General features: G+C 45.4%; 1 protein-coding gene across 1 annotated transcript in view; it reads right to left on the reverse strand.

Moving 5' to 3' along the window:
- GRK5 (G protein-coupled receptor kinase 5) overlaps positions 1–13,545 on the reverse strand; it is a 197,634-nt gene extending 184,089 nt beyond the window's left edge. Inside the window, exon 1 of the mRNA XM_019725274.2 lies at positions 13,206–13,545. Coding sequence (XP_019580833.1) covers positions 13,206–13,257 — 52 coding nt within the window. The 5' untranslated portion in view covers positions 13,258–13,545. The remainder of the gene's footprint in view (positions 1–13,205) is intronic.
- Between the last annotated feature and the right edge of the window lie 10,256 nt (positions 13,546–23,801).

A 23,801-nucleotide genomic window follows, 5' to 3' on the forward strand; every position in this document is an offset into this window, starting at 1 on the left:
CGCTGGCTTCAGTGTGGTGGAGCTCCTTCCTGCCCGCTGAGATGACAGGGAGCCCACAGCCATGTCGAGACTAATCATCCAATGAATGGGCAGCCTTTCTCCATCTGGTCACTCTGCTGCTTCCAGGCAGCTGGGAGCCACCGGGGTGCGAGCCAACACAGCTACAAATGCTTCCAGGGAGAAAATGCCACTCCTTCTCCCAACAGTTACAAAAACATGGAAGACTGTGGGCTTTGGATTACGCCCTCATGCCCAGCTTCTCTCAGAGGGGGACGGTGGGGAGGCGGGGCCTGTGGCTTGTTTCGTTTTGTACTATTTTTGTGTGTGCTTTTGATTGTCAAGGGGGGAACTCCTAGAACTGTCATATGCAGGTAAATCACATGCAAACCCTCAGGCAAAGTAGTTACTGATGGAAGAACCCACAGAAATCCACAGAGGATAATCCTGTGGCAGATAAAAGACAGGAGCAAACAATACGATGTGGAACGGACGCCAGCACATGCATCACCTCTGAGAGAATTGGGGAAGGTGCCCAGTCCCCAAGACACACTTACAAACTTACCACCTCCGTGGGGGGACCGATGCCTCCCTCAATGTGTGCGATGTACAACCAAACGTGAAAGTTCTTACAGATTAAAAAAAAAAGATCCAATGGGTCTGCACTAGAGGAGGAAGGCGGAGAAGTGGGTCCTTGCTGTGTGACCTTGGAAAATCACTTCACCTCTCTGAGCTTGATTTCTTTTTCTAAAGTTGAAATAATAATAAATGTAGCTGTCAAGTGTGGGTTGTGGTGATGACCAAAGGAGAGACTATGGAACCACCTTTACAAAGCTGTGGGGTTTGTTATCTGATCCCCTGTTCCTTGCCAATTTACACATTCAAAACCCAGGGGCAATTACAAAGTCATTGCCAAAGAAAGTCTTTGACTGAACTTGATTTCCCTAATCTAAGCTTTGAATACCACAGAAAAGATGACTGAACACTCAGAGATGTGGGGGTGGGGGTTGGGGTTGGGGGGGGTGTCAAATCTCTCAGAACTGTCACATCACATGTTCTTAATGTATTATGAGCCTTTCTCATAAGAAAAATGTACTTTGTACATCCCTAAGGTCACTTAACTCCATTTCGGAAATTATTACTATTCTTCTCAAAGAGGGGGAGGGGAGGGAGGGAGAAATGCTATTAGACAGATATCACCAGTGGGGGGGGGGGAATAAACTAAGTCTTTAAATAAATATATAAAGATATTATACCATGGGAAGGATATTCCTACACTGGTGACAACAATATACTTAAGACTTGGAAAACCTAAGTGGCCCACCATAGGGGCTTGGTTAAAGATGTTATTACACTAGTGTCAGACAATCCAAGACGCCGGCCCCGTTCGGGCCAGATAACCCCCAAAGGTCTGCTAGAAAGCACCCAGCATTCCACTGACACGACACTCTGTTTCCAAAGTCTTTCACAATTTTTCCTGACACCCATCCATTTCATGGGAAACTGTAAACACAGATACGGAAAGGTTTTACAACATACTGTTGACTGAGAAGAGCCACAGAACTGCGTGAATACGAGGATACCGTCTGTGTAAAATGCTCTTACATCATCGACACAGAGGCCTGGGGTAAGGCCCACCTCCGTGCTGACAGTAATTATCTCTGAGAGGTGGAACAGGTAGCAGAAGCACATGCGGACACAGAGCTTTTGACTTTCTTCTTGGCGTTTTGCATTGTTTGGCTTTTCTTTAGCAAGTGTTGTCTGTGCGGATTTTTTTTTTAATCTTAAATATTGGATGGAATGACTATTTAATTATGCATCACAGCTACACACTTGATTCTTTTTCAGATGTCTCATATATGTTCGTAGTGACGTTCCCAGCAGCTGGTAAGAGTGTTAAGGGAGGGAGCGGTGATGGAGCAGAAAGACTACCAGATGGAGAGACAGGGCACTGGGTCCGGGCACTGGAACTAACAGGGTGCTTTGGGTAAGTCATTTACGGCTCTGAGGCCCGATTCTTCATCTCTAAGAACAGGGAAGAATAAAACAGACCTCACAGGATTGTAAAGATCAAGTAAAACAATAGACACAAAGAACTTTATAATTTTCAAATGATCCTTTTAGAAAGAAGATGGGCGAGGAGGCTCCATTGCTCGCCCTGCCCTCCTTTCAGAGCCAAGCGTGGCGTCAAGTACACAGTAAGTGCTAACGAAATCCTGGATTTACGACACTGGGTTAAGATCCAAAAACCAACCCAGGGCTATTCCCATCAGCATTTTGCCCCCATGGAACCCCCAAGCGCTCATATTTAAGGCAGATATTTAGAGCACAGAAGCCCACCCTGGGTGGATGAAATTATAAGCAGACACAGGTTCATTTCTAAGCGCTTGCCCAGGAAGAACTTGACTCTGAATAGGCCTCTCAAACCCTCAGCCCCCTCAGTCATTCCTGAAAGGTTTTTAAGCTGCCAAAAAGACTAGCGAGAATACCACGCACCGTGATACAGAACAATTAGTCACCCAATAGTTACCAAAATATAAACTGAGAAGTGTACTTGAAGTGTAACCCTCACCTTGGTAACCCATTGAACCATCGAGGAAATCAAGTTTTCCCTTCTTTAATTTATATTCTGCTATATGTTATAGAGAATTAAGCTTTAATTTTTAAAATGCCTCTAATTGGATACTACTGATGGGAAGACATCTGGGGCAAATATCTATGGCCAGTGCATTCCATCCCAAGCAATGGTTAGTGGTTTGGAAAATGAGTGTGTGGCAAAATAACCAGTGGTTACTAATTATTATATATCACAGGGTTTGGCATCATCCATAAAGCCTAGTCATGTTGGCCTCTTCCTCCTCAGAGAGGATTACAGAATCGACTGTTTAGAAATTTCTTCTCCGAGTTAACATACATTTTCTTTGTCTTAATTGGATCCAGCCTCTTTGCCCATGAACAGAAAGGCAGTTTTCTATAACAATTACATCCTTCAAATGCCAGGTCATCAGCCATTCTTAGGTCTGGAAGGACCACAGGTTTGGATTCCTAGTATCTTCTTTCCATTTTCTCAGCCTCGTTCTATTATGATGTGAAAAGCATGTGAAGATTGCATCCTAAGCTACCTTTGATTTAGCAGAAAAAGGTATGAGTGTTATAGCATAAGACATCTCCTCCAACCCACACAGAGCCTCCGAATTAAGGAGATCTGTTTGCCCCAAATGTTTGGTCTAAGGCAAATATTTACTTCTTCCAAAACAAGTAAAACAACCCACTTCCAAATTGGGGGAGGAGGTGGGGGAGTTTTCCAGACATTTTTCACAGTTAAGATAAACATTTGGAAAACATTTTCCAATTTGCCCTATACCCTTAGTTAATCTTCCTTAACTATGTAGAATCATTTCCTAATTTACCATCTGCTGTGACATCAAGACCATTTCTTGAGGATCTTACTTTCTCTGCTCCCTCCTTCCTCCATATAACTTTGATATAGCACCAGTCAGTCATTTCTGGAAATGCTTGTTGAACACCTACTATGTTTCAGGCACACACTCATCTGACACCCTTTCTCACCCATGACTGCAGGCTTAGTGCCACCAACCCAGTGGCACTTGGCTTGAGAAAAGCTGGACCTTGAGACACCCTTTGCCATTCAAGTCAACAGCCTAATTCTTTGTGCCCACCTCACCCCATTTTCCCTAGAGCTTGGAGCTTCTCCCACGGGATGTTACTTAAGCACCCCAGCAAGCTCTTCCTGAGTGCATGAACAGACGACATTAAGATGAGGCAGAGCGCATGTCTGTATCAGCCATTGTAACAATTATAACATTTTTTCCTGGGCCTTTGCTGACCCTCCTCCAGCTTGTTTCCATTTCACAAGTGGTGCTAAGACCCGTGCCAAGATGGAATTCCATTTTCAAATGAGGTTTCACAAGACCTTTTATCAGATATGCAGACTAATTACACTGGCTGGCTTCTCTCTAGTGTGTAGTAGGGTAATTCTATCCTTCATCCCTTTTTCTTCCAGAAATGGTTAAGTTCAGAGCTTCACCTTCTCTGCAAGAGACGATCGAACACTTAGCTACCTGTCCTCTCATTACTAGGTGGTGCAATTATGCTCCCTCGTCTCCAGCATCTCAAATTTGACAGTGATCCCCAAGGAAGTCCACGGTTCTTAGACTCTCTCACCTCACCACACAGACACACACACACACCACGCAACCACGTGCACACACATGCTGATGTGGTTTAGAAATGCAAACATCCATAAGGTTACCACAGAAAAAGGGAAAGGGTTAACCCTAAATGCGCTTTTCCGGAGAAAAAGGCCACTTCAAACATTCTCCTTAGGAGGGAGAGGGGGATGCCCTACAATCTGGCAGGGGAATCACTCTGGTAGGTTTTCCCTCACCTCTCCCCACCCTGACCCCCTAATATTTTAGGTAAAGGAAGCTGCAGAGGAACGAGCAGACACCAAGGTGCCACCATCTGGCAGATGCTTGAGGTCTGGGATCTCCCAAGGGGCAGCAAGCCCCCAAGGATGTGGGCCTTGGGGCAGCTGTGACCCGCACATGGTAAGCCAACACCTGTGGGAACTGGCCTGCCCTGTGCCCACGTCTTGGCTCTGCCAAGGAAAGGAAATAACACCACTGCCAATGACATGTTCCCACTACCAACCCACCTGGTTTAACACCCGTCCCTCAGGGGCAAGTCTTTGGTTTCTAAAGATTCTCTCCAAGTCCTGCGAGGAGGAAGAAGAATGACCTGGGTCTTTTGGTGTGTTGGTGTGTGGGGGGGGAAGAGAGGGCATGAGGAGGAGAATACAGGTAACTGGGGCTCCAGAAAGGATCATAGCCATTTGTGCGCACACACATGTGCAGGCATGTAGGTATAGTATGCATACCTCCCCCCTCTCCTCAATCATAGATTCAAGTTGATAAACAGGTCTATTTTTAAAGTAGAAACACCTACTGTGAGGATTCACCTATTAGTCTTTCACAGCCTAGTAGGAATTACGTTATCCAACTGCTCTCAAATTGCCACTTAGCTGAAATCAAGGTCTTGTGGGAAAATGATATTCCCACTTTGCCCCTTTCTCCAGGAAATCTGATACAGCTGCAACTTCAAGGAGGTTTACATTTAGAAACCATACTGCCCTGAGAAATGGGTTTGTTTCCTTGGCTTACATTACCACAGGGCAGAGAAAAGATTTATTTTGGAACATTAAAGGACCGTAGAAGGTGTTCCACAGAAGTCGACAACTCAAGTGACTTGGACAAGTGGCTCCCTTTCTTTCACCTCGGTTTCCTCATCTGTTAAGCCAAGGAAACCCTTATTTTGGAAAATGAAGGACAGATCAATAGGCCGACTGAGAAGGTTTGGGGTAGCGGGGGCCCTGAACAGCCTGTGGGCCTCTGCCACATCATGGTACAGCAATGTTCTCATCTGTTTATCTCAGCTTCTTCTGCTTTCTGCATGGGCCCCAGAAGTTGTCTTCAGAGGTTCATTTCTTAGTTGCCTTTAAAAAAATATACTGATACTCCACTGGTTACTGATTACAAATTCCTAGAGACAAGACAGGCTCTCTCAAAATTAGCTTAATTTATTACTGACTTCTGTCAGGAAGATGTTATCAGTTGACTCTGTCACAATTTCAAATAGGGTTCCCTGCTTTAGACACCAAAGAACCGCAACTAACTGTTTTATTGTTTCAAATGCTTATGTTGCTTTCTAAGTGCACTTTAACTGGACTATCGTTAAAATGTTTCAAATCTCACAGGAAACAATTTTTAAAGAGAAATTTTAAAGTGGATACAGCAACACTGTTTTTCTTTTTTGTCTGTTTTTTTTGTTTGTTTGTTTTAAAGATTTTATTGGGGAAGGGGAACAGGACTTTATTGGGGAACAGTGTGTACTTCTAGGACTTTTTTCCAAGCCAAGTTGACTTTTTTCCAAGCCAAGTTGTTGTCCTTTCAATCTTAGTTGTGGAGGGTGCCATTCAGCTTCAAGTTGTTGTCCTTTCAGTCTTAGTTGTGGAGGGCGCAGCTCAGCTCCAGGTCCAGTTGCCCTTTCTAGTTGCAGGGGCCCCCACCATCCCTTGAGGGAGTCGAACCGGCAACCTTGTGGTTGAGAACCCGCGCTCCAACCAACTGAGCCATCCGGGAGGCAGCTCAGCTCAAGGTGCCATGTTCAATCTTAGTTGCAGGGGGCGGAGCCCACCATCCCTTGCGGGATTTGAGAAATTAAACTGGCAACCTTGTGGTTGAGAGCCCACTGGCCCATGTGGGAATCGAACCGGCAGCCTTCGAAGTTAGGAGCATGGAGCTCTAACTGCCTGAGCCACCGGGCCGGCCCAGGAACACTGTGTTTTTGACATCTTTCTTTGTGATCTTATTTCAGTCTGGCCCCGTTCAAAAGAAATGGAAACCCTTAAAATTGTTTTACCTATTATCAGTCCCCCTTTAGAGCACTTTTAGAAGTCTGAGAAGTTTTATTTGTCTTCCTTCTGTGGACTTACTGTACATACAACTTAATGTTTTTTTCTTAATGATTGTTTCAAAATATCCTCCTATCAGAAGTTTCAGGAAGGAACATAGTGCTGTGTATGTATCGATAATATGCACTTAATTTGAATCAGGAAAGTCAGTTGCTCAATCTAGGCAAATTTCCCAACAAGATATGAAAAAAAGGGGAAAATATGGGTGGCTCACCACCACCACAAATATCTATGGTTGTTCCTGAACGGAAATGTTCTCTAAAGTCTGTCCTAATCCCCAACCCTCCAGACCCAGCCTGCACCTTTCCTCTGTCTTCCCCCCTTTCCCGTCTCTCCCCCTCCACTTTTCCCTCTCTCCCCCTCCTTAACCTTTCCCCAATCATCATTTCAGAAGTGGGGGGTTATCACACTCTTCTTTAATTTGATGTGTAGAACTCCAGAGCGGCTCTGTCCAAATGAGCTTTTAGTGGCTCTGTCCAAATGAGCTTTCTGCAATGCTATGAAGGTTCTATAGCTGGACAGTCCACATGGTAGCCACTGGCCACATGTGCCTACTGCGTCCTTGAACTGTAGTCTGCATGCTTAAGAAGTGAATTTTTCATTCTAATCGGTTTACAGTTGCCTTCTTAGCACAGTAGCCGCGCATCAGTCTCATAATTCTAATTAGTTTAAAGGTAAATAGCCACGTGCAGCTCAGAGCCACCATGATGGACAGCACACCTTTACAGGCCCAGATGCTTGTAACTCTTTCAGGTCATTGCCACTGGCAGGCTACAGCACAGGTCATGCCCAAACCATTCTCAACAACAATCTAGAAAGAAAGGCAGCCTCTACCATCTTTATTCCAGAACTTTGGCCATTAACCCCATCTGGGTTGCTACCCCAAAAAAACCACCAAAGCTCCCCCTGGAGGCACCAGTGCACACCAGTTTTCCTCTTGGATATTGTCATTCCAACCAAAGGGTCTTCTTGCCATTGTTTTTCATGGTTTCCATTTGTAGGAAATGACCTTCATTAAAAGCCCAGTCTTGGAAAATTAGCAACTGTCTCCCAGATTTGGGCCTATCCCTCAAAGATGGCCTTTGAATTATCCTTAAATCGTATTTGGTCCTTCAGGCGATTGACCACATTCTAGGCACAGCAGAGTCAATAGTACACCCCGCTAAGCAGGTCACACCGCAGCCAGTTTCAGCTCTTTGGGGGGAAAAAATCTGGTACTACTCGTATTGGATACACCAGTTTAACAGCTTAAGAAGATAACGATGGTGCCATCCCATCTCTTCACCCACCTCTAGCTGCATGTCTACAAAGCTGACATCCAGAATGGCAGCTCCCACAGGGTCCTTCAACAATCAATGTTAAACGAATGAATGAAAGAATGAATGATTTTACCCTTGTGAGAATACAGAAAATTGAAGAGCAGTTCCCTCAAAATGAGAAATTGGGGGTGGGAGGGAGGATCTTGTCAGGAAGTAGCTGCTTTCTCTTTAAAAGGCAGCATGATTTACACAAAACGAAGTGCTTCTTCCAGTGTTTGGATGGCACTAAATGGAACAATATTGTTTTCACCACCAAAAGATAAAATTGTAAGAAGCTTGATTTATTGATTAAAATCTTTTCGATACTTAGGATATTTTTAAATAAAAATTTTCACTCAAATTTAACAGGATGTGTTTTAAAGTAGAGACCGCTCGTATTATTGAAGCCCACATAATCATTTCCATCATTGAAAATCACATCTAACGCCCTTTTGTCTTCCCTCTTCTACTTTGATGGGAGGTGGGGGCTGGGGATAATGAGACTGAAGAAATTCCTGATATCCGTTTCTATGTGTCACCTGTTCGGAGTCACTTTCTATTGTTTCCTCAAGTTTCACCTCTGAGTTGCATGATCTACTGCAGCGATCTTTTTGCAACCATAAGACTTTATTTCAAAAATGTCTAGCTATTATAATGCTTTATCTTGAGCCACAAATATATTGGCAACAAATATGAACTTTAAATATTGCCAGCAGTCCTGGATGGATTCCTAAGAATACGAGAAGTTCCCAGATACGGGTTGAATAGCCCTTGGTAAAGGTGAATTTGGTTGTATGTTGAGCTCTTTCCCGGAATTTACCTGGATATTACAGAAGTCTTCATGCTAGACCCAAAGGGTATCATTTAGCAAGCAACAACAAGAGTGACAGCTTCTGAAGACATAATTTAAACAAGGATTAGTTTGGGCACTGGAAGAATCAAGCTTTTTGGAGTTTAGCATCTGACAAGAAGCAGCTAAGCTCTTGAAAGATGAGAGTCTTGTGGGCATTTATCTGATGATTTTGAAAAGAGGCAGCTGGATTAATTAAAATCATCACTTGAAATCTTTCTGGAAGAGGGCAAAGCTTCTGAAAACACTGCTTTTCATTTTTCTACCTCCAAGTTGTCGGTCCTGTAAAGAAGCTTAGAAAAAATAAAAGGCAGTTTCATTTAGCGGCATTGTACTTAATAGGCCAGGCAGCCTTTGCCCACACTGAGCTGCCGGCGCCAGGATCAAAGCTGTTGCTCTTCTGTGAGGTAAGGCTGAAGGGAGAAGCCATAGGGTGGAATAAGTGTGCATGCAGAGAGCAGTAAGAAGGCAGCGAGCCTCAGAGACACTGCAATGGTCTAGTCATGAAACACCCATGTTTCAGTTTCATCATCATGAACTTGGGGGACAAGGGAAAAAGGGAAGAGAGACCTAAGCTTTCAGCCCTGCTGGGGAATGCTGAGTCTGCCCCTCCCTGGCTAGCTGCGGTTCCCTCCCTCCCCCAGCCCTCCCTAGCTTCTGCTAGCCCCCAGTTTCACGTTTTCCCAGGTCTCTAATCTTGATCATTGGGAAGAGCCAGACCAGCAAGTCACCGAGTTATCTGAGGAAATGGTTCTCGCATATTCTGGTTTTCGGCAATTACAATCAATGGCAAAGTCATTATGTTTCTGACGTCTCAGTTCCTGTGCTCAGTGCCTGCTAGAATCATGCTCAGGAAAATAAAATCAATACTCCCCTCTGTCATCTTTATTGATTAAATTGGCTACTGCTGGCCTGTGAAGAAAGGAAAGGTGGGCCCCTGCCAAATTTCTTCTCACCCCTGTTCACTCAAAAGTGAGGCAACAGATTTGGAATATGAGAAAAACTCAAAAAACCTTTACTGCAACAACAAAAGAAATACACAAAAGGTACTCTGCAAACACTCTTTCTCACTACTATTATTAATATTTCAACACTAGCTTGCTGGCCTATTTTATAAGATTCTGAAATGTAAATAGTTATTCTGGGTCTCATTAAATGCTTATTCAGTTAGCACATCTCTATAAATTGGCATAAATTCAGTCTCAACTTTTCATTTTTCCCTTAACCATTTTTTAGGAGAGTGATCTAGAGTTCCTAAGAGTGACCAAGTTGGTGTTTTCTCATGGACAAATAAACAGCCCACAAAATTCACTTGGGTGGTTTAAAATTTTGAACCCAGATCTTTTCTTATTTCAAAACAACAGTCCCAAAGGTGCAATTTGCTTGCTATGTTTTCTAGTTACTGACAATGAATCACTTTTACGCTAATCCACTTATAGGTTTTTCTATTTTATTTCTATATTCATGTTTTCCACTTATACATGTTTTATTATGGTACGAATTTGAATTTACAATGAATTTAGAAGCCATCTGCCTTTCAGAACGCATAACAAGATAGGCCCCAAAATTATCCATCAACGTGGACAGCTACAAATTCCTTTATAGTATTTGCAAAGTGTGTCTGTCTTTCTTCATTCAAGTCCTGTTTGTCTATTATTGGGGACAAATGTAACTTTTACTTGAAAGCCACATTTTAGATTGTTTACAATATGTTTTGTTAAGTGAACTAAATTAAATTTCACGTTCGCCAATTATATTTCTCATCTGTGACCATTCACAAGAATCTTCAAGTAGGAATTGTTTTTAAACATTCCAAACCACTCAGATTTCTTAAGATACTACAACTTTTATATTAGATATTTCATTAAGCGGACTGGAACTTTCGTTTCTGAGTATTTGGATAATATAATTATTTGCTGAATTACTTAATTTAAAAGAATGATTTCAAGTATATGAGAACTGAGAAGAGAAAAATAAATTGCTTTTATTTCTAAAAGCATCCACACTGGTTAAAATATATGTGCTCAAATTTTTAATAAAGACCCAACAAGAAGAAAATGGAACCACTTAAAATCGTGGGCTCTGTTTAGACAGAGAAAGAGGGGAAGAAACGCAAATTTAAAAATGAGTTTCCATGTGATTAATTTTTCTCATTCATGTGTCAGTCTCTCCATTTCCTTACAGGCAAGGCCCTTTCCACTTCAAAGACATCGTCAAGAGCTATTTTCTCACCATGAGCTGACTACCAAACTCTCAAAGAGAAATTGAAAAGACTCTAAAGGCAAATGGAAGTGTGAGACACATTCTGGGGTGCTTTTAATCAGTGGGATTCTGTCGTTGCATATAACCCTCCAGCCTGCAGTGCTCTTCCCTAAGGTTCTGAAAAAAATAATTTGTTAACCTAACAAAACAAAATATCAGGCGGTGAATTCATTTCGGTGGGAAAAAAAAAAAAGAAAAAAACCGAGGAGACGAACTTGGGGGAGAAAATTGGTAACACTTTGCCCACTCCAAGCAAAACATTTTAAAAGAATGAAACCAAATGAGGAGGGAAGAAAAAAGCATGTCCCAGGCAAAGGAACGTGTAGCACAGCAAATTCAGGGAGCAGAATTCCCCGGGCAACGGGAGAAACCAGTGAAGCTGGCAAAGCCTCCAGCACCAACCTATCCAGTGATTTCCCAAGAAATAATTTCAGAATGGAGGGAGGGAGAAAAACTTTCCCAGCCTCCGAGCCCTGAGAGGTACAACCATGTTCCACCACTAGGTGGCGGCTGCAAAGACTGAGAGTGAGGGGCTGTTTCCTCCACTTATTCCCCACCAGGACGCACTACCCAGCCCAGGGGAGAGCCCACCAGCCCTCGCCTTGATCCAGCTCGCTAAAATTTCGGGTTAGTAAAAATTAAAAAACAAATCAGGTCTTAGAACCTGAAGAAGCCAAGTAACGGCCTCTCCTCCAAATGTGTTCTCACACCAAAGCTGAGCAAGCGGGGTGGGGGGATCGTGCATATTTTTAACTTTGCTGGGGTTTTCAAAGCAGACCTTCCAGGCGGCTGCTTTTGAGCGACAAGTGACGACGAAATTACGACGTGAACGCTGGGTTGAATTAATGGGCTGTGCATCACCCAACCCACACAGCGTGTACAGAGCCACGAGGTGATGGAACCGGCTGGATAAACATGAATCGTTTTATTGCTGGCCAAAAATTCCTCCTTCATTCATCAAAGTGGGTGAATGAAAATATTAAGAAAGGGGGTGGCCGGTTAGCTCAGTTGGTTAGAGTGGTGCTAATAACACCAAGGTTGCCGGTTCGATCCCCACATGGGCCACTGTAAGCTGCGCCCTCCTTAAATATACATATATATATACATACATATATATGTATGTATATATATATATATATATTTATAAAGAAGTAAGTAAGGCATTTTCGTGGACTGCTCCCCAAGTATCCTTCTGAAGTCAACACCTTGCTTAGGCTGCCTTCTACCTTGGGTGTCAAATAAGGCCTCCTCCCATGAAAGGGAAAAACCACTTCCCCGTTTTATAAAAAGGCTGCACTCCAGAGCTCAAATCTTGGCAAAAGAGATGTTACATAAATTCCAGGTGTTCCTAAATATGCATGTTTACAGGCACACAATCATTTTAGGAAGCATCTAAGTTTCTGGGGACTCCTCCCCCCCCCACCCCACCCCCGTCTCAAGGAAGCGGCAAAACGTGTGTTTACAGCTTTGACTTTAGGATCTTACCCACTCTATATAGTCATTTCCTGCCAGCTAAATGCAGGAAATCTAATGATTTGCACCCAAAACGCATCGAAGCACCGGCACACTTAACTTTCTTTTCTCAACTGTGCCCAAATCAAACAATTTAGTCATCCTCCCGCCCCCCGCCAAAAAGAAAAAAGAAAAAAAAACACGCCTCTGAAATCCTGACTTATTTTCTAAGTGATTTGTACAGCTATCCTCTCGTTATTCTAGGAACAGGCTAATTCCTCAACATCTTACTTTGCCTTTAAAAGGCTTCCTTCCACACGACGGGATTTCCCTAAGAAACATTCCCAGCGGATGGTTTCCAGCAATTGCCTGTATCAACTCAGCCTGCGCAAGCAAAGACTTGGCTTCTGCTAATTCCACCCCCCCTCCCCAAAAAAAAACAACAAAAAAAAAACAACCACACCAATTCACACTCAGTACCATCCCGGGCCGACTCGAAAAGCTATTTTATTTGCCTGTTTGCCCATCTCTTCCTGAATAAATGCTCTTCCAACTGACGACCTTTCAACAGCTGCCGAGAGAGAGGTCTGTAAGGTTAGAGCAGAAAACTAGGGAATATTTCAGCATCCCAATCCCTGCCACCGCGATGTTTCTCCCTCTCGACTCAAGTCCAGATTCTCTGAGCTCAAGGGCAGGAAGCCCGAAGCGTTTGCAGAGCAGCTCTCCGAGGTGTCCTGCCCGCGACCAACTCACTGCGGGCATCCTGCATACTCACGTCCCAGCCCACACGCCGCCGACACCCGCACCCTCGCCGGCGGCGAATGAGCCTGGCACGCACCAGCCGGCCTCTTACCTTCCCTGGCTTTCAACAAGACCGTGTTGGCCACGATGTTTTCCAGCTCCATTGACAGTCGGCGGTCAGCGAGGGAGCCGGCCGGTGGGGCTGTCAGCGCCTGGGGGTGCTGCCGCTGCTGCTGCCGCTGCCGCTGCTCGGGCTACCGCCGCTGCTGCCGGAGCCGGGAGCCCGCCTTTCCTACCGCATTATTCCTGCTCTTATTCCTCGGAGTTTTCCCCCTCTGCAAAGAGGAGCTGCCGCCGCCGCTTCTTCCTCCCTCTGTGTCCCCCCTCCCCCCTCCCTCAACACTCTCCCCCCCACCCCCCACCCTCCGCGTTTCTCTGTCACTCCATTCTCCTCCCCTCCGGCTCCCTCGGATGCTTTAATGCCTCGGATGCTTCTGCCTCCCCTCTGTCCCTCCCGGGGGTGTGGTACTAGCAGGCTCCGGCGGCCGAACTGCGCAGGCGTCAGGCCGGGCCGCGCCTCCTGCCTCGGCGCTCGCGGCGCGGGGCCTGCTGGGATTTGTAGTCTTCCCCGCGCGCCGTGCTGGGGCCGGGCTGGCGTGCGGCTGCAGGAGTCGGAGAGCCGCCCGGGGACACGCACCGAGAGTGAAGGCAGGCGCGGCCCGGGCCCACGAGGGGCGCAGGGCTGCGAGGGGCGGCGGCCGAATCAAAAGCTGCCAGGATGAGCTGGATGGAGCCCCCAGGCCCGGGGCCCAGACTCGCACGCCCACGCCCTGGGCTCCCGCTCGTCCGCTTCCCGCCCTGCCGAGAGCCCGGAAAGCGAAGTCCACAGGCCACGGCGGCGGCGGGCGAAGCGTTGTGACCCGGCAGGAGCCGGTGCGGGTCCTAGCCGACCCTCGGGGCGTGTTCGGGGTGGGAGGAAGTGTCCCGCCGAGCCACGCGTCGCACCCCCTTCCTTTGGGCCACGCCGGGCCCACGCGGGGGGTGCAGCCCAGGGGCGGCGAGGCGCGCCAGCGGGCCCCGCACCGGGTAACTGTCCGCCGCCTCACACGCACACGCGCCCAGTTGCTGACAAAGGTATACTTTGTTTTCTGCAAGGGCGCGAAGGGGTCTGCGACTCAGCGGCAACCTGGCTTTGCCGGCCGCGCGGCCTGAGCGCCCCCCAGCGGCCGCGGAGTGACGGCGCAGCAGCAGGTCCTCGCGAACGGCGTCCCCCAGCGCCCGGGACCGCCCGCACCCGCCTAGTGGAGACTCTAGGGGTCCCTGCGTGGGAAGCGGCCCGTTCGGCTAATAAAGTGCCTCACAGCACTCGAGGCCCGCAAATCAACGATCCCCACTACAACCAAACTCATTCAGATTAATAAAACCGCAGACAGAATTGCCTGACGTAGGGGGAGTGTTAAAGAATAACAGCGCCTAGCCGGTGTTGGAAATGCGTTTTCAAATTCTGGGCTTATTTATCTTAGGGCTCTTAGCGCCTTTCCACTGCATGCTCCGAACATCAAGTTCCAGCTCTGCGTTCAGCCTCGCTTCCTTGCTTCCTCTGAAGACCCCACTCCTGGGAAATGGGCACTCGGTCACCCTGGGGTCTGCGACGTGTGTCTTCTTGGCTGGGGGAGGGGCGGGCCGGCCCCAAGAACAATGAGGCCTTTGCTTCCTCTGCATCCTGCGGGCCGGATATCCGCTCAGAAGCCGGCTCTGGGCCTTCTCTGCAAATGGAGGAAACCTGCTGTCCCCAGGACTGCCAGGAAGTGGCAGGGAGGTGCCGAGAGAAACGGAGAACAATTATTAGGCATTGGGGAATATAAAGAAATTAATAGACTTTTCAGGCCTTGGAAACCAGAATAGTTGCTGATTCTAACAACAGGATTGTCTTTGTTTCCTGATGTTTCCACCAACACTTCCTAGCGTCTGGATTTGGGTCAGTGGGTCTTCCTGGACCTCACTTGTCTTCTCTGCAAAGTGGGGGCAGTAACAGTTTACCTGTTAGAAGGCAGGGAGATGAGCAGATGACTTCTTAGGCATCTTCCACTCCAAGAATTACTGTTCCAAGCAACACAGCTTTGGTCTTGGCTACATATCCACCTGCCCAGAGCCCTAACTTATAATGGAAAGGTCTCAGAGAGAGAGAGAGAATCCTAGAGCTGGCACCATCTCAGAGCCATCAACTACAATGAGCACATTGGCCGCCTAATGCCTGATGCAGCCCTAAGTTTGTTATTTTGGCTATTACTTTAAAAAACACACACAAACTGAATGCCTTTTTATGGCTTATGCTCCATAGCAGCCTTCTCAAAGTTTTATGTGGATACAGATCACGGAGGGATCTAGGTCTGAGATGGGTCCTGACATTCTGTGATTCTGACAAACTCCAAAGTTCTGTCAATGAACCACACTTTGAGTAGCAGAGCTCTATAGTTAACCGTAATCCCCACCACTTGCTAATGCCTTGCACCCAGCCCTAGTCACAGTGATTTTACCTGTCTGGCCTCTATAAGCATTTGAGTTTGTACCCTGGAAAAATTCCTACCTGACCCCCTCACTTTACAGATGTGAAAAAGACCAGATAGAATAAATGGGTTTTGCTTAGTCATTCAGTAAGCAAAAGCCTATCTACTCTGCCACCCAGTAATGCATCCTGCCTACAAAATAAATGGTGGTACTTCAAGTACCTGTGCCTCTGTGAAGAAATTAGGACATTCCAACGCAAGAATGGAATGATAATGGCTAGATTTACTGGATACCAACTGTGGTCCAGGTCCTGTGCTAAGTGCTTTATGTGAATTATTTCACTGAACACAATATCTGGATGAAGAAGAGGACATAGCCTCATTTTATAGATAAAGTCACCGGGTTGGGAGAGGTTCTATAACTTGCTTAAGGTCATACAACTAGTAAGTTGACCAGGGATTTGAACCTAGCGGTCTGACTCAGGGGCTATGTACTTAGTTTCTGGCTAGGTCAGGCTGGCCAGCAGAACTAGGTTGCAGTTGTTCTGTTTGGCTGCCACAGTGAATTTAAATTGTTAAGGCAAAGCAGGCAATTGGCTAAATGATTAAGACTTAAGGGGGTTTTCCATCCCAGTCCATAATCCACCATTATGGCTTCATTCTTTTCAATTAACTGTATCACCTACTCGCAGTCCTCTTGAAAAATGGATTTGATTCAAAGCAGAGTAGTCCATTGAACATCAATAAGTAAGCAGGGAATCTTGCTGGATGACAGCAAGAATGGAAATCCAAGTGGAGGAATGGCTGAGATTGAGAGGGATGGGAATATGCCAAAGACAAACACTGACGTCAGATGACACTCAGGGATCAGCTGAGCCTGAATTGCAAAAGATACGGAATCTTCTCATTCTGTGGGCACCTGTTTCACATGGATAAAACTGCTCGGTCAGAGTTCTTGTAAATGGAAATGGCTATTCTGGAAAGTCACAAACCTATCTTCATCCTAAAATATGGATTGCTTTTGTCTGAATAATCAAACTGGCTTTCTGAATAGTGCTGGAGCTGGAGTTTTCATCCCTTTTCTTGCCTCACAGCTTTGTAACCATCAGGAAACAGCTAGAGATAGTGCTTTCATTCTCCCATTTATTCTCCCCTTCAGTTTACCTTTATGTACCAAGTACCGTAGGAAATACAAAGGTGACTTCCCAGAAGAGCTCCCCACTAGGAAGGCAGGCAAACTGGGAAGCAGCCCACCGAGATAAAATGGAATAAGGCTCAATGGGGATACATACGGAGAGGAGGAAGTGATTTCAAGCACGTAGGATGATTCCAACGAGAAATGAGAGCTGAAAGTGGAGTTGGAGGTATGAGGTTTCCAGTTGCATTCCTTCATCGATGGCCCCCAGGAGTTACCAATTTAACATTAAAAATTTTGCCATCATTCTTCTAATATTTTTAAAGGCCTGAGCAGCCTTTGGTTCAAGACCAACCAGCTGATCTTCATGAATCTGATGAGATGCTTAACCCTGGTGTTGCTGGATGATTATGACCTATCGACATCTAAACACCCAGCTTGGTGACAACACTTTTCAGGGTCATCTTGTTGGGTTCTTAACTACCAGTTCAGAAAAGAAATTCCCAGTGAAACGCACATGTCTGCTGATGGTCCCAACCATATGTGGTCTCCATTGCTCCTGGGGCCACAGTTTCACACGGTTTTCTTTCATGAGAATAAAACGACTCCTTCCCTGGGGCCACGTTCAGTTAGGAGGGTCCCCACAGTGCTTACTTGGACACTAAATTGTTAAAAAGTTTTTGCTTCCATTGTACATGTATATAGAAGAGGTCTGTTGCCCATGGTCAACTGGTAAGTGGGTGGCTAGGCTGCTTTTTAGGTAAGTATCTGCCCTCCCTACCCGAAGGCCTGAAATGTGTCCTTTTCATCTTTCAATTCCCTTTTCTATAAAACCAAATACGTGCCTTACAAGTAGGGAGCATTTGGCAATATTTGCTGACTCTGAGTAAATATGACATCACTCAACCCCACCTAGGCCTCTGGGCTGCTGGTTATTCCATACTAGTTACCGTAACTATCAAAATTACCACATCCCTGCCAGATCAGAGATTAAAAGGGAAAAGTAAGGGAGATTAGCCTGCTGGCATCAAAGGTCAACATCACAGAAAGCTGTGGGCAATCTCTCAGTGCCTGGAACTTCCAGCTGCCTGTCTGTACCTCCAGCCTCAAATCCAGCTGTCTCCTGCAATCAGCAACAGTAGTTAAACCGATCATACAATTTTAAAGGACACTAACCAGACCAATTTCATTTCACTTTTCAGACTGAGAGAAACACAAGACAGTTATCCCCAAAATGGTGCATGGAAAGCTGGGCACTGTTTGGTTCAGTGCTGAGCAATCAGATAGCTTTAGATGGAGGGAAAATGTTCAAATGGGTAAGGAAATTACACAGCAAACGTATAAAAATTAATGCAGAGTGGGAAGAGGAAAAATAGCCTCTTCTCAAGTAATCTACTTAAAAGCCGGTGACTTGCTGTTAATACGGATAAGGAAAGAGTCCAAACCATCACTTATGGTCTATTTATGACTAGCGTCTATCAGGCAACAACACGAGGAAAGCCAGGTTCATTTGTCTGAGCAGGGTAGGCTACAATAGCAATGTGGAGTCTTGACAACAAAGGTAGAGCTGCTTCTTAAAACAGGAGGAGGAGGTGAGGAATTGAATGCAATGTTAAAAGCCCTTAAAACCAGATGACTCATAGGTGAGATGGGCTCCAGCAATTTCAGCCTAAATGCTGCAATAACGTAAACTTTCTCTTGCTCCAGAGACTCTGGGCCTAATTATCTGAGACCTTAGTACAAAGCTTTTGCTGTCCTAAGATAGGCCATTGTACGTGAATATTTCATTCGCGCAATAAAAGGAGGGCATACTTGCTCCTTTCTTGAAGTGTCAGCTAACTAGCCAGTTATATGCTCAATAGAATCTCACAAGTACTCAGAGTTTTAAAAATGTAATGTTTTGCACAGATTGCTCTTTGACAATTACATAAAACAGAATGTGGTATCTAATGTGCCCATATTGATTTGGAGCAGCTTCCTTTCCTCCAGTAGAAGCAAAGGCATGGACCACCATGCTGTGGAAACGAGCTGATGCAGGAACCAGAAAGCCGGAGCACTCGTTCCACGTGACTGTCAGAGTCTCTTCCATAGAGACAGGACGCTGGAGAGCTGCAGCCAGCCCCCAAACGGCAAATGTAAGCCTTAGGCTGCACTTCTTGTGGTCTAAAATGAGTCCAAAAGTGTGCCAGGCCAGTTCATTTACAATGCAAACAGTTCCCAAAGGCAAGTCTGCTCGTGAAGTGGTCGTTGGGCCACATAACTTTTCCGTTACTTATACCTCAGTCTCCACAACCTTCTGATGCTCCAGGAACCAAACAGGATTCCAGTGACTCTCCTCCTCCCCTGGCTGAATTTGGCCTCTCTGTGTTTCCGGGAAGGGTCAACACGTTCTTATTAAGGACACAGGATATTCATTTCATGGAATGGCTGGACCATAACTCATTTAACTAGTCATCCACAGATGGACATTTCTATTATTACCAATTTTTTTATTGGGGAAGGAATATTAGGGAACAGTGTGTACTTCCAGGACTTTTTTCTTTTCCAAGTCAAGTTGTTGTTCTTTCAGTCTTAGTTGTGGAGGGCGCAGATCAGCTCCAGGTCCAGGTGCCCTTTCTAGTTGCAGAGGGAGCAGCCCACCATCCCTTGTGGGAGTCGAACCGGCAACCTTGTGGCTGAGAGGACGCGCTCCAACCAACTGAGCCATCCAGGAGGCAGCTCTGCTCAAGGTGCCGTGTTCTGTCTTAGATGCAGGGGGTGCTGCCCACCATCCCTTGCAGGACTCAAGTTGTTGAACTGGCAACCTTGTGGTTGAGAGCCCACTGGCCCATGTGGGAATCAAACTAGCAGCCTTCAGAGTTAGGAGCACGGAGCTCTAACCGCCTGAGCCACCGGGCCGGCCCCTGAACAGCATCTTTAATTTCAGCACAACCTCTCACCCTCTGGCCCCCAGCATCCGATTTGGGAGAACCGTAGGGAACACCGTGGATCTTGCCTCTTTTCCCCCATCCCAGCCCTCCTCTCCACCCCACCTCCACCTTTGGCTTCTCCCAGAAAGAGAATAATCCCCCGCGATCAGCTTTCCCTGATGAAGACATCCCTCTCAAGTGTTATTCAGCACAGTTTAATTCCTCTTTATTCCTAACTTCTCCATTCCAGAGCAGGAAGTTGGCTTGATTTCAAATAAGTAAAAGCCCCTTGAAGATTTTTCCCTAAAATAAAAGAGGCTTCTGTGCCTTCAGATGAATTTTCCCTCCATTCCTACCTCAACAATAACAAAAATAAAAAATTAAGAAATACTGCTTGCATAAATACTTTGTGATGCCTTTTAGTCACCAATATTTCAGAAATATTGGTGCCAGGTCACAAAGCATGTAACATACATGACACTAAACCTTACCGTTTCAAAGCAGTTTTAGGGGCTCCATCTCCCTGCCCTGTTAGGGCTGCTTAGGTGAGAGGCCCCAAATAATGTGCAAGGAGAAGCTGCTTTTCATTTCCCTGTATTTTCTTTGCTGTGGAAAGAGGAAGAACTCAGCAAAACCCAGAGTGATGTTTGCCATGTCTAATTGTAGTCCCATCTACCAGAATGTTAACTTGTGGTTCCAGGGAGGTATTTTCCTAATCATCATAAAAAGTAGCATATATCTTTTCATTAACCAGGCCTTTCCTTCAACGAGGCCCAAACATTCTTCTCCCAAACTCAAAGGGGAGAATTTCCGTTATTTTCTACTCTTTTGGTTATGAGGACAAGGTCAGTTTGTCTTTTTCCTTTAGGGGAACAATCTATGTCCTTGTTGTGACAGCTAGAGAAAGTGGAATAAAAGGATTTTTTTTCCAGAATGAGTGTGGAAAGAACATTTTGGCTACCATATCCGCAACTGTTTATTCATTCATTTAACAAACTTTTTCTGAGCAGTTGCTATGAGCCAGACACTAGCCTACCCACTGGGGCCACAGAGATGAGTAAGACATGGGCTCAACTCTCCAGAAGTGCACAGGATGGTAAGACCTAGATAAAGCAAAAGAAAATTCCATTGTGATATGACAAGAGTGATGAGAATGAGAAAGGCCTGTGTACAACGCTTTCTCTAACCCAGACGGATTGGGGCAGTGGTCAGGGATGGCTTGGCAGAACAGTGTTGATATTGGTGACCTAATACTAATCATGGTTATCTTTCTCGGAATGAATAAATGGAGGGCACGAGAAGTTTGGGCTGCAGCCTGAGATTAGCTGAAGGCCACTCGCTTTGCAGTTCTGAGCAGGCCGTTGGAAGGCTCACATGAAATTCCTTCTGGGCCTCTGGGCCTGAGATCTTAGGGTATTTCACTCCCTTTAGGACAAGGGCGGATCAGCCTTTAGACGGGGGTCAGGAGACCAACAGGTCCACTGGAGAATGCCCGGTTCTAATGTCCCTGAGCCAGTAAATCCCTGTGTGCCGTGAGGAAAGCTCCTTACCCACAGGCAACTGCCTCAGCTTCCTGTTTGGAAAAGAAGTGACAAGCGTCGAGACTTCCTCTCCAGTGGCTAGAACACTTGGAAATGGGGCTGCTGTGTTGGGCCTCTGCTCGGTGTGAGGGAAACAGTAAGTAATGTGTTGTTAGGAACATGCCTAAAATGCCAGTATGAAGAATGACTGGAATCATAGAGATTCATGGAGATAAAAATTACAAAGTGTCCTAGCATCATTTACATTGAGGGAAAAGGCAAAAAGACACCTATAAGGTGGTCCCCTCTTAAGATGAAAATTAAGCCACATGTTAAAAAGAAAACATACAAAATGTAGACACAAACATACAAAATGTAACTTCTACTGTATTAACAGTAGAAGTTAATTCTTTCCATCTGATAAAGAAAACTGTTTTCAAAATTGTACCAAGCTATTAGACACCCAACAATATGAAACTGAAATCTGCATCACTCTTACAAGTGGTCAAGATTTCTTTGTAATTAATAGCTAAATCCCATTTCAGGTAGATGGAGGTCTGATAAGTGTCTTATCCACTGTGGTCACCCTTATTATTCATAGTCAGCTTTAAAAGAGAAAAAGTTATACATTAACTCCCTCCTCACAGCTAATGTTTTAAGGTAGATGCTATGATTCTCATTTTACTGATAGATGTGGAAACTGAGGTATAGAAAAGTTAAGCGATTTGTCTAGCGACAAAAGATTCGTGATGACTAAGACACGTGCTCTACCCTCCAAGACCATAAGTGACAGACCAGGAGTTTAATCCCATGTCCCAGTGGCTCCAGAGCCTATGCCATTAACCATTAGAGCAGGGGTTTTCCGACCAGGGGTGATTTTGTCCTCCAGGGGACACTTGGCAATATCAGGAGACATTTTTGGTTGTCACATCTAAGTGGGTGCCTTCCTCCCACGAACTGGGTGGGAGGACAGGAGCAAACAGAACCCAGAAAAAAAAAGAGAATACAGTGGGCCAGTCCCCAAGGTGGTGGTCGTCAATTCAGGGGCAGAACCCAGGAGACCTGCTCAGACAAAAGAGCAGAGGGTACCAGTGCATCAAAGGAGCGCATCGGCTGGTAGGCCTGGGGGCAGAGTATTTGGAGACATTTCACTGAAGGATAAAGGCCAATACTCCCCCAGGCGCTGATCCAGACCACCTGCTTAGCAGCATCTCCTGCTGTATTTCCCCGAAAATAAGACCGGGTCTTATATTAAGTTTTCTCCAAAAGATGCATTAGGACTTATGTTCAGGGGATGTCATCATGAAAACTCACGCTAAGGCTTATTTTCCAGTGAGGTCTTACTTTCGGGGAAACACGGTATTAAGTCCTGTCGAGCACCTGACGCTCCATCCAACAAATACTGCAGGAGGTGGGACAGCATTGTGTTAAAAATGGAGACTCAACAGTCAGCTCTGGGGTTTTAAATCTTGGCTTCCTCCCTTCCCAGTTGCGAGAATTTGGGCAAATTACTAAACCTCCCTAGGCCTCAGTATTGCCACATATGAAATGGGAATGAGAAATTAAAAGTAGTTCCTATCTCACAGGGTTTTATGAAGATCAAATTAGATACTACATTCAGCCCAGAGCTTGGCCGCAGAATAAGTTCTCAATAAATGTTGGCTGTCAATGACAACAAACCAAAGGGACAAAGGTCACCTGTTATTTCTATCTGCCATCTTCCCCATCATATTCCCCCATTCCTCCCTCAAGGACTGAATCCATCTGTTCTGATAGCATTTATGACACTTTTCTTGGTCTCTCTTCCTCTAAACTCTGATAGCTTACCTGGATTTCCCTTTTATTTAATATAACGAACACTTATAGTACTCACTATATGCCTGCAGACTGTGCTAACTGCTTTTAAAATATTAACTCATTTATTTCTCACAACAACCCGAGGGGGAGGTATTCATATCACTCCCACTTTACAGATGGAAAAACAGGCAAAGAGTTAATTAACTTGCCCAAGAGAGCTGAGTACTAAGTGGCAGAGCTGGTGTCTGAACCCAGACTGTCCACACTTAACCATTAAGCCTCTTTCATGCCCCTTAAAATGATAGATCTTGGATTTCTTTTCTTTCTTTTTCTTTTTTTTTAGTAATCCTTACTCATTTCTCCCTGGATATCCATGGAGCTCCTTGGGAACAGGGCCTGTGTGACCCACTCAATATATACTTATTAACTAATTAAAATCACATTATTAATTTATGCAAATTCATCCAACCTCAGAAGGCTCTACCTGGGACCCAAATAGGAAAGGAAATGCATTTACTCCAGAGGATCAGGTGGGCTCAGGGTGGGGAGGAGGCAGGAACTGGCCTCTAACTTGAAAGGCAGCAGTAGGAGGATGCGCTTCTTGGAAAACTGAAAGTCATGTTACCTGTGAGCCTCAACAGGCCGCAGCCGATAAGACAAGACTAATGAAAGCATCTCAACTCTAAAACTGAAACCAGGATGAGTAAGGTGCATCATGGGGGAACTCCACACTGTTCTGTTTGGTTTGTACTGTGCTTTACAGTGAAGTTTAGTTATAACTCAAACTGCCTACATGTGGGGAACTCAACTACAAATGTATAAAACAGGAGGGAGAGAAGT

Source organism: Rhinolophus sinicus, linkage group LG07, assembly GCF_036562045.2.
Source record: "Rhinolophus sinicus isolate RSC01 linkage group LG07, ASM3656204v1, whole genome shotgun sequence".
In the NCBI taxonomy this organism is placed as follows: domain Eukaryota; kingdom Metazoa; phylum Chordata; class Mammalia; order Chiroptera; family Rhinolophidae; genus Rhinolophus; species Rhinolophus sinicus.